The sequence below is a fragment of the Phocoena phocoena genome, chromosome 17 (assembly GCF_963924675.1).
Source record: "Phocoena phocoena chromosome 17, mPhoPho1.1, whole genome shotgun sequence".
NCBI lineage: Eukaryota > Metazoa > Chordata > Mammalia > Artiodactyla > Phocoenidae > Phocoena > Phocoena phocoena.
In genome coordinates this window covers 61,862,764-61,876,246 of record NC_089235.1, presented here as the reverse complement: position 1 = coordinate 61,876,246, position 13,483 = coordinate 61,862,764, and the positions used below count along the sequence as shown (strand labels likewise).

The 13,483-nt window shown below is 39.8% G+C and overlaps 1 protein-coding gene across 3 annotated transcripts in view; it reads left to right on the top strand.

Annotated features, from left to right (window-relative positions):
• ENPP2 (ectonucleotide pyrophosphatase/phosphodiesterase 2) overlaps nt 1-13,483 on the top strand; it is a 75,688-nt gene that overhangs the window by 30,677 nt on the left and 31,528 nt on the right. For 2 of the 3 annotated variants that reach the window (XM_065895407.1, XM_065895408.1), the window contains exons 10-13: nt 1,520-1,585; nt 2,527-2,599; nt 9,164-9,272; nt 12,108-12,233. In XM_065895407.1, the coding sequence (XP_065751479.1) occupies nt 1,520-1,585; nt 2,527-2,599; nt 9,164-9,272; nt 12,108-12,233 (374 nt within the window). Of the gene's footprint in view, nt 1-1,519; nt 1,586-2,526; nt 2,600-6,990; nt 7,147-9,163; nt 9,273-12,107; nt 12,234-13,483 lie in introns of all 3 variants that reach the window. The other variant, XM_065895406.1, reaches the window with a different exon arrangement.

The window sequence follows — 13,483 nt, the reverse complement described above, 5'->3', positions numbered from 1 at the left end:
AGGCGCCAGAGAGAAAAATGACAAATCCCTTACCTATTGGAAATAGGGGGAGGCTGCCTGATTAGAGTCCCTGCCAAATCTAGCCATCTACCATGGCTCTGAAGGTTTGTCTTTCCTCCTACCTCTCTCATGCTCATGTCTACCAAAAGTAAAAGCTGAAATGGCTCACCCAACATCCCACAATAAATTTTTAGTAGTTGATTTTTTAGAGCAGTTTTAGGTTCACAGCAAAACTGAGCAGTGGGTACAGAGAGTTCCCGTCTACCTCCTGCCCCCAAACACGCACAGCCTCTCCCAGTATCAACATCCCCACCAGAGTGGTACCTTTGTTACAAATGATGACCCTCCATTGACACATCGTTATCACCCAGAGACCATAGTTTATATTAGGGTTCACTCTTGGCCACAGTAATTTTTATAGTTTATATTAGGGTTCACTCTTGGCCACAGTAATTTTTACTATCTACAAATAAACTTAGGCTTGCTTCAGTTTAAGTTCATCATAAACATGCTCTAATACTTGGTCTTGGATGGGGAAGCAGAAAAGTATGTTGTGTTCCTTGTTAGGAAAAAATAAGCGAATTTCCCCACAAATAAAGACATCACTCAGCTTGTGAGCATCTTAATGTAACTCAGCCCATGATACAAGGCTATCATGTTAGCCGAGAGCTCTTGAAATGAGTGCCAGATTGAGGGTAATTATATTTCAACAGAGGAATGAGACTTAAACACAAGAGTCATTGTGGATGAAGATTATACCCTTTTTGTCAGTCTCATAATTATATGTGCCTATTCTTGATAGATTTTTATAGAGCTAGAAGAGAATTTCAAGAATACCTTTCCTAAACCCTGATTTTATACACGAGGAACTTAAAGTTTCAGATTAAATAATGTTTCTTAAGTCATATAGCTACTTAGAGATCGAATGATAACTAATCATGATCGTTAATGAAAATAGGGATTATTTTTAGCACTCACTATGTGCTAGGCACTGTACGTGCCTTTTGCCTTTCTTGTCTCATTTCCTCCTTACAAGCAAGCTGTTCAGTGTGCTTTGCTATCATCTTTATTTTACTGACGAGCAAACTGAAGCTGAGAGAGGTCAAGAGGCATAGAGGTCAAGAGAGGTCGCACCAGCAAGAGGCAGATTGGGGATATAAGTCCTGGCCCCTCGGTGGCTACAACGAATGGCTTTACCCACTAAATAGCAATGATTCTGAGTGTGGGGTCCTTTCCGCCTGTAGCTGAGCCTCTGATACGCATGGCAGATTCTTCATTTGACTGTGAATCAGAGTTTCCAGTGTTGTCTTCTGTAGCAGAGGCCGAGCAGCATGACATGTGGCAAATAGAAATGGACGTTTAAACACTAATTGGAAAAGGGATCTTTTACTACGACAAAGTGAAAACACATGGTGGTAAATAGAGAGCCCTTGGCCTGGGTGCAGGAGTAAGAGCTCATCAGGCTGGAGATGGTAGAAATGCAACCTAACCTCACGCTTTGCCGGTTGCTACCCTACAGGATGATCCCTCATGAGCGGAGGATATTAACCATCCTGCAGTGGCTCACTCTGCCAGACAACGAAAGGTATTTGCTTCCCCCCATCCCACCTGGCTCTCCCTCTTCTTTCTTTAGTACATTTCCACTTTAGGTCGGAATTGGGTGAATAACCAGACGGACTATGCAATAGAAGCACAGCCACTGTTTGTATTATTACAAGTTTTGTGGTTCTGAGCCTTAAACGTGGCTTCCCTAAGAAGGACTTAGGTTACAATGGACGTAGGTTATTGAGGACCATTTAATTACATGAATTACTCCAGCTATCAATCCTGGTCACCGCAGCAGAGCTGGAGGGAGTTCCCGGCTTTGATAAATAAACCAGCAGCATCCCAAGGATTGGGGAAGCATGAAGACTGACTTTTAAAAAAGATTTTATTCTATTGAAGTACAGTTGATTTACAATGTTGTGTTAGTTTCTACTGTACGGCAAAGTGATTCAGTTATGCGTATATATACATTCTTTTTCATATTCTTTTCCATTATGGTGTATCACAGGATGTGGAATATAGTTCCCTGTGCTATACAGTAGGACCTTATTGTTTATAAACTCAATATATAATAGTTTGCATCTGCTAATCCCAAGCTCCCAGTCCAGAAGATTGACTTTTCACTTGAATGGAGTTGTTCTTTCAGGCTGCAGATTGCATGGCCCCTGTGAATTATCACTGGGCTCTATTATTTTGGGGATCCAAGACCAGAGTTTGCGTTCAGATTTTCCTCATGACTTTTTATTCCTGAAGGTAGTAACCAGGCAGTTACCCCAGCGGGGATGGTGTAGGGGGTGGTGGGTGGTTTTATTTCTTGTAGAAAAAAACAAGAAAGAGACTTTTTTTCATGCTAAGACTAACAGTGGTTGGGCGATGAATTAACTTGATTTGAGAGGATTTTTTGGTAATGTGTAGGGATATTTGATGTTCTTTGTCATGTGTGGTTTGGGGGAGATTCTGAACCTTCCAATTTTCCCGTAGGCCTTCAGTCTATGCCTTCTATTCCGAACAACCTGATTTCTCTGGACACAAATATGGCCCTTTTGGCCCTGAGGTTAGTAGCTTATCTTCTGCCTGAGAAGAACCTGTGTCCCTGGGCCGCCTAATCTACTGACCTTATTTCAGGATTTGTACAAAGTCTCTTAGGGTGTTTGTATGTGCCAAGTGGATACAGAGTCAAAGAACTACAAGAGTAAAAACATTTAAAAGAATCTTAAACATGCCTGGTTTTCTTACAGGAACTTCATTTCAGATTGATTTGCCATTCAAACATATCCTAAACTTGGTGTTCATAGGAAGGAATGTATTCCAGCCCTGCAGGCATCAGTCAAAAGATGAAGGATCGGGAATGGTTGGCATTTGCCACCACTGGGATAGGAGTAGAAAAGAATCTGGAGATGAAACCTGCAATATAAAACATTGCAACTGAATTTCAGCTCCCTTAAAATGGTTATGCTGTTCAGAGAGGGTAGGTCAGCTCACTAACCTTAGCAGGTACAAGCAACCTGGAATATTTGATGGCATTGGACATTTTTTATTTGATAAATCTTGACATAGGTATATACCTGTGAGACCATCACCACGATCAAGAGTATGAACATATCCATCACGCCCCGAAGTGAAACAAATTCTTAATTGGGAGAAATACACTGTTGAATGAATCTGTTTAGCAGAGCAATGTGACAGCGTTGTATCACTCGGGGATCTTAGTAGAAAACAATCTGTCTATAAGGTAGCATCCAGTATAACTTCAAATTCAGGAGGTGGGAAAGGGAAGGAGATATTTTATTATGTTCCTCTTTTATCGAGAGATGGAAATTTTCCCAGTGTTTCAGCATAGATCATTTTAAAATATGCTGGGATTTGCAAATCTAAATCTTTTAACCTGTGAAACGTTTTCCACCTCTCTTTCTTACTAGGGTGGTGAGGTCTACATCAACATAATAAAACTTGATTTTGGATGAGAAATTGTTTCATAAACTCTTTGATGATGGGAACTACCTCTTATTCTCTGATAGCCGATGGCAACACTGTTGGCTATAATTCAGTTTGTTATGTTCAGCATAAGGATGGCTAAGGAAATCCAGATAAGTGTGTCTTGGTTTAAGTATTTCTGACCAAAATGCAGCATGTTTACACAAAGACAGTAAATACTAAGGAGACATAAATACTTCTGAATGCTTTAACATCAATTCAGCGGTGATTTCCTTAAGCACTGGAAACTAGAGGCTGTGTGAACCCATTCCTAGTTTACCTTAAATCGTTGAAGTCATATAAGTCTCATGCTCTTTTTCCTATTCCTTTGATGTTTAACCACTGGTGCATGATTATGAAACACAAATGATAAAATGAGATAGACATCTGCATACATGAAACACAAATCTTATTCTTGCCAGAGCAAGCGTGGCTGTTTTATCTTTAGGATGTTTTTATTTGAGATTAATCTAAAGCGAACAGTAGGAACCTCATTTTATTAAGGTGTTAAAAAAAAAAAACCCAAACCCTAAGCAGTTCCATGTACCCTATTTAAAGGTTCAATTTTGCTTGGATAATAGTATCCCCTAAAAGACCCTGTGGCATAGGCCAACAGCGCTTGTTATAGCCGCTCTTTTAAAAGCCAGAGGCTGGTACTTTAAGAGGTTAGGAGGTACTCCAGTTGCTCAGCTGGTAAGCGACCTTGGAGACAGAACTTCTGACTCCCAGACTAGGAAATAATTTAACTCTCCTTTAGTCCAGGAGTTAAGCAAAGCAGTCCATTAATAACTATGTTCAAACCACACAGAACGTTTTCTTTATGTCAAAAGTTGGCTTTTTACAACACAGAGGAGGTATAATTCTTATAATTTTCATTTCCTTAAAAGTTATATGGCTTAGCAATGAATCTTCTTTACTCATTAACATCTCTGGATTTCTAATATGTGTAGGTCAGTTATAATTACTTACTTGAAAGTGTGTTTTTGATCGAGAAATAAACTAAAAGGTTCTTTTAAAGTCCTGAGCAGTGATAAAGGAAGCATAACATAGGACACTTTAATTTGCTGTAATGATGGTTCTACGTTCAGGACTCTCATAAATATACAAACATTTTTTCCTGAGTATTTTTGAATTAAGAGTTGGAAGTATTCGTGCTATGTTCTTTTTAGTGTTAATGCTTCTTATAACTGGGATATTCTCATATATCTACGGGGTAAAACACTTACGATGTATCTTCAGTTATGATAACCTGAGAACTTGGTCACTTTCTCCCGCAAAAGCAAGGGATGTTTTCAGATTTCAACGATTTCTCATTTGGTTCTAGGAATCTTATTTTTTACTGAAAGAAAAACAAAACAGTTTAAAACATGAATCCAAAGCCAGCAAAACCTATTTTTTGTGGTAGACAAATTGGTTTATCTACCTACATATCCCTCATCTACACTTACTGTGCATGCAGCTGAAATAGTATTTTTAAAATCGGTAACATGTTATCTTTTACACCTTGCATTTGAAATTTAATCGAAATGATTCAATCTGGCAAAATGTTGTGTGCTCCAACACACTCGAAGTCTGTGCTGTATCCGCTTAATACCTGAGTATACTTTTTTCAGGACGATTCGCAAACATTGGGCTAATAGCTTCAAGAAATGGCGTATTGCTCCTGGTTTCACAGTGTAATGGTGAATGTTCAGAAAATATGCTTGCTTTTGGTTACTGGCGCAACCTTTTTCTCTCTGAGCTTCTATGCTTTCCCTGTGACTCTCCGTTCAGCTGCTCTTCAGGCCTAGAGGCAGAGCTTTGGCTGGCTAGTTACTACCTCCAGATGGCAAAGTATCCTGAAAAGCAGGGAAAGTTGCCCCTCTCCTTCCCATCCTTTTAATAACCTCAGGCTAAATCTTCTAAAGTCAGACTAAAGTATGGCTGGTCAGTGAAAACTTAGCTATTGTCAACCTCTAACATTCAAAGAAGGAAATCCATGCAATATAATCCCTGGATGAAAACTCATTTTGACTAAAATCCTGTTTCTCCTGCCGCCCCTCTAACCTGCTGCAATCAGAAGGGCTACCTTTGGAGCCTTCGGAATGTTGAGGTCTCTTGCAAATGGCCGAGTGTCTGATGGGCAGACTCGAGCACTAGCTGAATGAATTTCGTGACCATGAAATGGTAAACCCTCCTTTTTCCTTTTGCTTCTCATCTCATGGGGAATTGGCTAAAACTAGAGGCATTAAAAAAAAAACAAACCAAACCAGAGTCCGTGGGGCTGTCTTTCCATCGCTCTGCCGGAGAGAGAGGATGAGACAGCTGTGGCGATGCCTTTGCAGTGGCTTGCTCTGGAAACAGTGAAATCGCATGGCAGATGGCCTCCTCTTTGGATACACTAACATCGTTCCTCCTCCTGGCCCTTCTTGCGTTCGAATGGGTCTCGGAACCGTCCCACCGAGAGAAATCAGCTAGGTAGACAGCAGGGCTTGCTGCTTTAATTCACCTTTGCACCATCAGCAAATCAGGGGCCTGTTTTTCTCCAGCATTTGGAAGTCCCAAAAGGTTACCTTCCTCATCTACAGTTTACGTGTCAGCCTTTACTGCTCGTTAGATTTTCAAAACAAATGCATAGTACAGCCACTACCCCCCAACCACCGCTAAAAGGGGAATGTCTAACAGAAAGAGTATAAGTAGAATCTTTCTTGATATATATATGTATACCAAGATGAAGAGGTCTCGATGACTTTTTACATTTGACCTAATTTTACAAGAGGATTTTTAAAAAGACAGTTCTATTTATGGTTACCTCTTAGCTCCGAGTTCTTCTCTACCAGAAACCTAAATTATCAGTGGGAAGTTCTCTCTGCTGATTTGTGGAAGTACATTCATGACCAAGGAGGACTGCTTAGTATTTATGTTTCATTCCATCCCTGGTTTAAAATTTCTTTTCCTGATCCTTTCCGATGAAGGTGACAGTTGCTTGGATATAGTTGGTGTTCTGAACACATACCTGTTAGAATCTGAATTGGAGCCACCTCCGTGAATCCTTTAGCACCTTGAAACGACCAAGTGACTAGCATTCCATTTAGTTTTCAGCTAGTACTTTATACATGGAGAGCTTTTCATAGCCAAGGACCAGTCTCTCTGTAAGGCAGGAGTTATGGAATGCAGAATTCTGTGTCACCTTCAGGTCTATCCACAGTAGGCCCCTCAGCCAAAAGAGACCCACACGACCAGATTCTCTTAAATTATATTCTTGTTCTCAGTGAAGAAGCTGTAACAGCAACATCAAGATCAATCTAGGAGGCTTCTCTCTGTAGAGTTCCCCGAATCATCCCTCATACCAACTTTTTCTCACTTAAGGAGTCAGTTTTTTTTTTTTTAACTAAGACTCTGCTGACCCCAGATGGCAAAATGTGAGCTTTATGATCTGACCCAGAGGGACAGACGACTTCTGAGTCCAGACATCTCTATCCGCCAGTACAGGACAGTAGTTATGGTTCACCTTTTACTCCGGCTAAGAGACCTAAGAGGAAGGTTACCCCTAAGAGGAGACAGGAAAGACCAGTTACTCCTCCAAAGAAAAGAAGAAGAAAATTACATAGGATGGAGCATTATGCTGCGGAGACTCGTCAGGACAAAGTAAGTTTATCTGTTGTTCCAAAGCTTTGTGGCGGGCAGGTCTGAGTTGAAGGTTTCCTTCAGTGCCTTGGTTTGAAAATCAGCTGAATATGTTAAAGAAAAAGTCTGGTGTGTCATCCTTGGCTTTGAGTCCAGAAGAATCTGCACCTTCAGAGGTTAACACTGATGTGAAGACTTCTTGATCTTTCGGCCAGAAAAAAAAAAAAAAAAAAAACAACTTCTACTTTCTTTAAAGTTAGTTGCCCCAGACTAGTATGAATATTTAGGCTTGAATGAGTGTTAAGAAAGCTATTGGTTTTGCTTGCACTTTTTCACAGAATTTGTCACAGTTTCTTGTAGCCTTGGTTCTTGAGAACAACCCAGCAAGGTAGTCGGGGAAATCCTGAGAGACGGTATAGATTAGAACTCAATAGTATTTTGGACTAGATTAGTGGTCTGTACCTTCCAAGTTCAGAAGAGGTCTTAGATGATAGGCAAGGGAAGAGCCGAGACAGAAGGAGAGAGAAAACAAGGGGTAGATAGAGTTGGGTGTGTTTTCTTATAGAGATACGAGCAATGTGTACTCTTTTCATTACATTCAGAATAGCCTATAGGTTGTTACTTTTCTTGAAACCTCCGGAGACCTCCGAGGGACTATCTTATTTATGATTGTTTGAACTAATCACTAAGAAATAGGTTCTGGATTTTAACCTGAGTCATCTTTCTGACTGAAGAGAATGAATTTGTTGCCAAGGGTTGACATAGGTTGTGCATTTGGTATTTCTTTGTCCAGGTGAAGGTCTTAGAGGAGAGCACAGTTTACTCAGAAGCAAATACCGCTAAGTCTGCCCTCTGTTAGTCTCTTCAGATTATGCCACACACATCATTATGAAACTTTCACTTGTGACTTACTCCTTGGGACAGAATTTGAAATATTGACTCCTGTCATGAAGAAAAACAAATTTACACCTGATTTTACTGATGACATGATATGAGGAAAGGTCAAGAGTCATCTGAGAAGATGCTAATGGAAGATAAGATTATGTGTCTGAGGGAAAAAGATATGCCGGTCCCTTCCGTTCTTATCTCTGTCATTTTGAGTGGATATGTGTGATTGTAGCTAAGCTGTCAAATTCAGCTAAAGTTCTGTCAAGTGTTTGTCTGATGGGATGTTTCTTGAAAATCTTTCCGTTGCACAGAGATGAGAGGGAGAAGGAAATCTCTAGTAGGTGGTGGCATTCCTGCTATCAGAAACTTCCATTTGAAACAAGAACATGAGAGATGGATTATGATTCTTATGCTTTGGAAATGTTCTTCAGAGAACTGAGTTTTCAGTTTTCGTTAGGCTAAATAAGAAACGTTCTAGAACAAGCTCAATGATTCACTTCTATTGAAGTTTGATCTCTTGTAGATTTTTATTTTACTCAAAATCAGCTTGAAAGGGACTAAACTGAGAAGTAGTAGCTTGCTTCTTAGCAGTGGTCCTTCTATTAAGAATCTATTGTTGTCAGAAATTGACAGTAAGTTTTTTGGAACACTAGATGGATCTCTTTGTATTAATGATGCTCTAATTTGGCATCCAGTGGAAGGTTAGCGTTTAACCTCAGAACTGCTTTTGATTCACTTAGCCTCCGTCTTCTTGCCATGGTTCAAAGCCTAGGTGATTTCACATAGGGAACAAGAGGCTTAAACTGTCCATCTGACTCACTCTCAAAATTCTTGGACTTAAAGAACATGGTTACATTTTAGAAAGGCCATTTTATCTCTAAAAAAAGAAGTGCCCTTAATTTTTCTATTTTTATATCAAAGAATCTTGAAAGGGATTGAATGAGGAGAGGTTTTACATTCCTAAAAGAATATAAATAAAAATGCTTAGACCATGTTTCCATTTAGAAAGGCAGGAAAATCTCCCTAGACAAAGCTCTGCCTCTGGGCCTGAAGTTTTCTTTCCAGAATGTTTTAGGGGTAGAAGATCTATGAGATACTGAAAGGAAAAAAAAAAAAAAACCTTCAGGGACTAATTTGCTCCTTTTTCCAGATGACAAATCCTCTGAGGGATATTGACAAAACAGTGGGGCAATTAATGGATGGACTGAAACAACTAAAGCTGCATCGCTGTGCAAATGTCATCTTTGTTGGAGACCATGGTAAAGCTTTGTTTCTTTATCCAGATAGATAACGTTTCTGATGTGCTGGGGAAACCCTTGCTCTCAGAATCCCAGGTTGTATTCTTCTTCCTCCTTCCGCCTTTCTTCAGGATGGAGAAAGAAATCGAGCCGTGACTCAAAATTATGAGACGACCTGAGATGACCCTGCATACATTTTGATCAAAACCAGGGAATTCCTGTATCTTCCTATTCTTCGCAGGAAAAGCCTTCCTACAAAAATCTGTCGCATATTAAAAAGTTGCAGGGAATTCCCTGGCGGTCCAGTGGTTAGGATTCGGCGCTTTCACTGCTGGGGCCTGAGCTCAGTCCCTGGTGGGGGAACTGATATCCCTCATGCTGTGCAGCATGACGAAAAAAAAAAAAAAAAGATTGCAGACAATTCCCTTGTGATATTAAGAGCTTCCTCTGTGAATGTGACATATCCCTCCTAGCCACATCCCCAAAAGGAGCCCACAGAGTTCATGTGGCTAAAAAATAAATCTAAATATGATTTTAAAAAAGGTGGAGACACGGGCTTCTTGTCAAAGAAGTGGCATATGAGAAAAGTGATTTCCATGCGTTCATTGAGCGAATTCAAGACCCAAATCAGAGGACCCTGGTTCAGTAGAGAAGACTGTTAAGAGAGGAAGAAGCAGTTTAGGAAGCTGTTTTCTAAATCACTGTATAAAGTAGAAAAATGTATGGATTAAGAGCATTATAAACATATATGTCTGTAGAGCTGGGGTGGGAGGGTACAGCAGAGAGCATTCTTATTTCACAGGTGTGCAGACTGAGAGTGCCTTCTGCCTTCCAGAACCAGCAAATTGAAATCATGGCTCTGGAATATGGGGCTGCTCCCTTCTAGGAGAGGGTTTGGAAGAAGAAAATTAGTTGACTTGGTAGTTCTGTTAAGAAGGGCAGATAACTCTCCCTAATCAAAACTCTGCTCTGGGCCTGAAGTTTTCTTTATAGAATTTTCTAGAAGATCTATAAGAAATTAAAACAAGAACAAAACAAAGAAAACCCTAGAACTAATATGCTCTTTTGCAGGGACTAAATGTAACCATCTGCAAAATCACGTTCCATGAGTTTGACTTGGTGGAGAGCTGCAGATAAGACAGAGAATGGGGGGCCTGTGACACAGCTGATTTGATTTAAGTTGCCCAGAGGTGTCAAGGACACTTGCTTACATGGTGGAGCCATATGTCTAAGAAGTAGATGGGCTCCAGTGACTCACATGCTGGAGCACTGTAAAAGTCTTGGCTGGATTCCAGTCTGGTCTTGCCAGTGTACAGGCTTCTGAGATGAATAGATGGCACAGCATCTCTTTCTTAAAAGGTAGCATTGTCTAGTGTTCCAGAGCCTGGGTTTGGGAGAAAGAATGAGTTGCAATGGAGTTCAAATTGCACTGTGCCACTTAAAAGCCTCTCCAAGTCTCAGCCTCCTGGTCTGTAGAATGAGAACACTAATACCACCAACACAGAGTTGGTCTGGAGGGTGAAGGGTGATGATGCTTGAGAAGCACTTTGAAAGCAAGAGAGATGGTTCACCACTGGGGTGGCTTAAGTGACTTAGGAAGGCAGCAAATGGAAGAGTCTTCTAGTCTTCCATTAACATGTATTTAGAGACTTCCCCTTCCTGGATTCACACTGTACTCGAACGTAACAGCTGTTTATTGCTTCAGTTACTCCTCCTGAGATTTTAAATGTTAAAAGGCAAGATCTATAACCCTTGTGCTATGTTGGGATATGTTTTTCTCTCTCTTCCTTCCAATTTATATTTTAAAAAGAGGGGTCTGAATCTGGGATCCCAGAAGGTGATCATTTGAATTTCACCATATCTGGGCCACTCTGAGTTATATTTCTTTGTTCCAAAACCTTAGGGAATCCTTTACAGAATCATTTAAGTTTCCCCACTTAAAAAATATTTGGATACTGGATTATACAAAGCAATATATTAAACCTTTATAGCTTCATCTCATCTCATAAATTCTGAAATGACAATAAAGTTCTCTTTCAGCCTCCATAACTTGTGATTCTAAGATTTGAGTTTGTTTTTATTTATTTTTTTAATATTGATCAAGAAATTCTCCTTGATGGGAGGCAGGAAACAAATCATGGGTGGGAGGGGGCAATATTTGTTGGTGAAAAAATTCCCTACCAAGACCCTTTTTATATTCTAGTTGCTAGCTTTCAGTTTTAACTGATTATATTGTTTACAGCTTGTTTTCAGCGTTATTTTGTTTTTCAGTTTGGGTGGTCACTGGGGCTGACATTTTTCTTTCTCTCTCTTGTTGCCAGTATTGTTTTGTCAGTAACATCCAAGGCCACCAGTGAAGGCAGGGTGAGGACTGGTGATTATGTACTCAAGTCGCTAGATACATTAGAGAGTTGGAAAATGACATTTTGTAAAAGGGACACAGCTATTTACACCACCCCTAGCTGGGAAGGGTTTAAAGCAATCTGGGATTTTTTTTTTTTTTTTAAAGAATAGCTCTTTTACATAATGACAGTGTAAATAGATTTTTTTTTTAAGATCACAGTTACTTCCTTTATCTTGTTGGTCTTGCTGAATGACTTAAAGTATAATTGAGATGATGCATTTTCAGCCTTCTAGTGCTGCAAGATGATATGACTAAAGCAATGTCTGATGAAAAGATTATATAATGAAACATTCAACAATTCAAAGTCAAGTTAAGAAACCTCAAAAGAGAGGGATCCTCATGTTAAGTTGTGAAAAACGAATTAAGGAGAGGCCTGAATGTTACCTTTAGTGTCTGTGTGGAGATTTTAATTTTACAGTTGCCTGAAAATACTTTCTTTTCCCTCCCCATAGGAATGGAAGATGTCACATGTGATAGAACCGAATTCTTGAGCAATTACCTAACTAATGTGGATGACATTACTTTAGTGCCAGGAACTCTAGGAAGAATTCGACCCAAATTTAGCAATAATGCTAAATGTAAGTTGACTCTTAAAATACTAAATTGTTAGAAGGGTAACTTAGTGGAGTGAGAAAGGGCTTATTTTCTGAAGCTAGACTACTTGGGTGGAAATCCTAGCTCTGCTGCTCAGCTGAGTGAACTTGAATGAGTCACTGAAATTCTAAACCTCAGTTTTTTTCATCTGAAAAAAGGGATGATAAATAACAACGAGCTCATAGGGTTGTTGTGAAAATGAATCTATGTATATCACTTAGAATAGTTCCTGGCCCCTGGTAGCATCATGTAAATATTTGCTCTTGTTTTTATCATGTGAAAAATACACTTAATTTGAGTCACGTGTATAACCATAAACTTCTGCTTACAAGAGACAAACTTTCCAACAAGAGGTTCAGGTTTACTCTTTAGCTCAAGTGAGGGAGTCCATGACAGGGTTGGCAAAAGTGCCCTCAGACCCTAAACCTTCCTAGGAGCCTGGTTGAAGGGAACTCTTTACCTTTAGAAAGGTGATGACAGAAAGCAGCAGGAGAAACTCTTAAGTCCTTGGAAAGTGGCAGCTGTTTTGAAAGATTAGAAATGAAATAAACAGGAATAATCTTATCACTTCTGTTTTACACATTTGGGTTATGATATGCCACTGACGAGAACTTTGATTTATGGGCTAAGATGTTTTACATGCTGCCCAACCACCTAGCTTTGGAGAAGTGTATAGTTTTATCGGAGGCATGCTGCATTTTGGGGAAGAAAAAAATCCTTTCGCATTTTTAGCCTTGGGAATAAGAAACCATTGGCACCAAGCATAAAGCTTTGGAAAATTAAGTTTTCCCCAAACGATGTTACTGAGTCAACAGAAATGGGAACTGTTCCAAGGTCAGCTCCAGGCAACGCTGTGAAATAAACAAAACGTTGGTGTCTCTGCCTTCTCTTTTCCATGCCTTTTCTATCTTCCGTGTCCTGTCTTCTCTGTTCCCTTGAGCGAGGCAGGCCCTTGCCAGAGTGGCCTGCAGAGTCACTACGGTACCTCTTGATTTAGTATTTGCATTCTAGGGCTTATGCAAGAAAGTTTTTGTCTATTTTGAAAAGTATTTCAAAACATCAGTAAAAGTAATGGGGAGGTTGCTTTAGGGGTGGAAGGAAAACTTTCCTAAGGCTAATGAAATGATAACTACCAATAATTAAATGTCTTGTATTTTAAAAAACACGTTCATACATTTTATGAGAGATGGGAGAGCGAGGTGTTTAAGAGCAAAAACAACGGTGGCAGGATGTG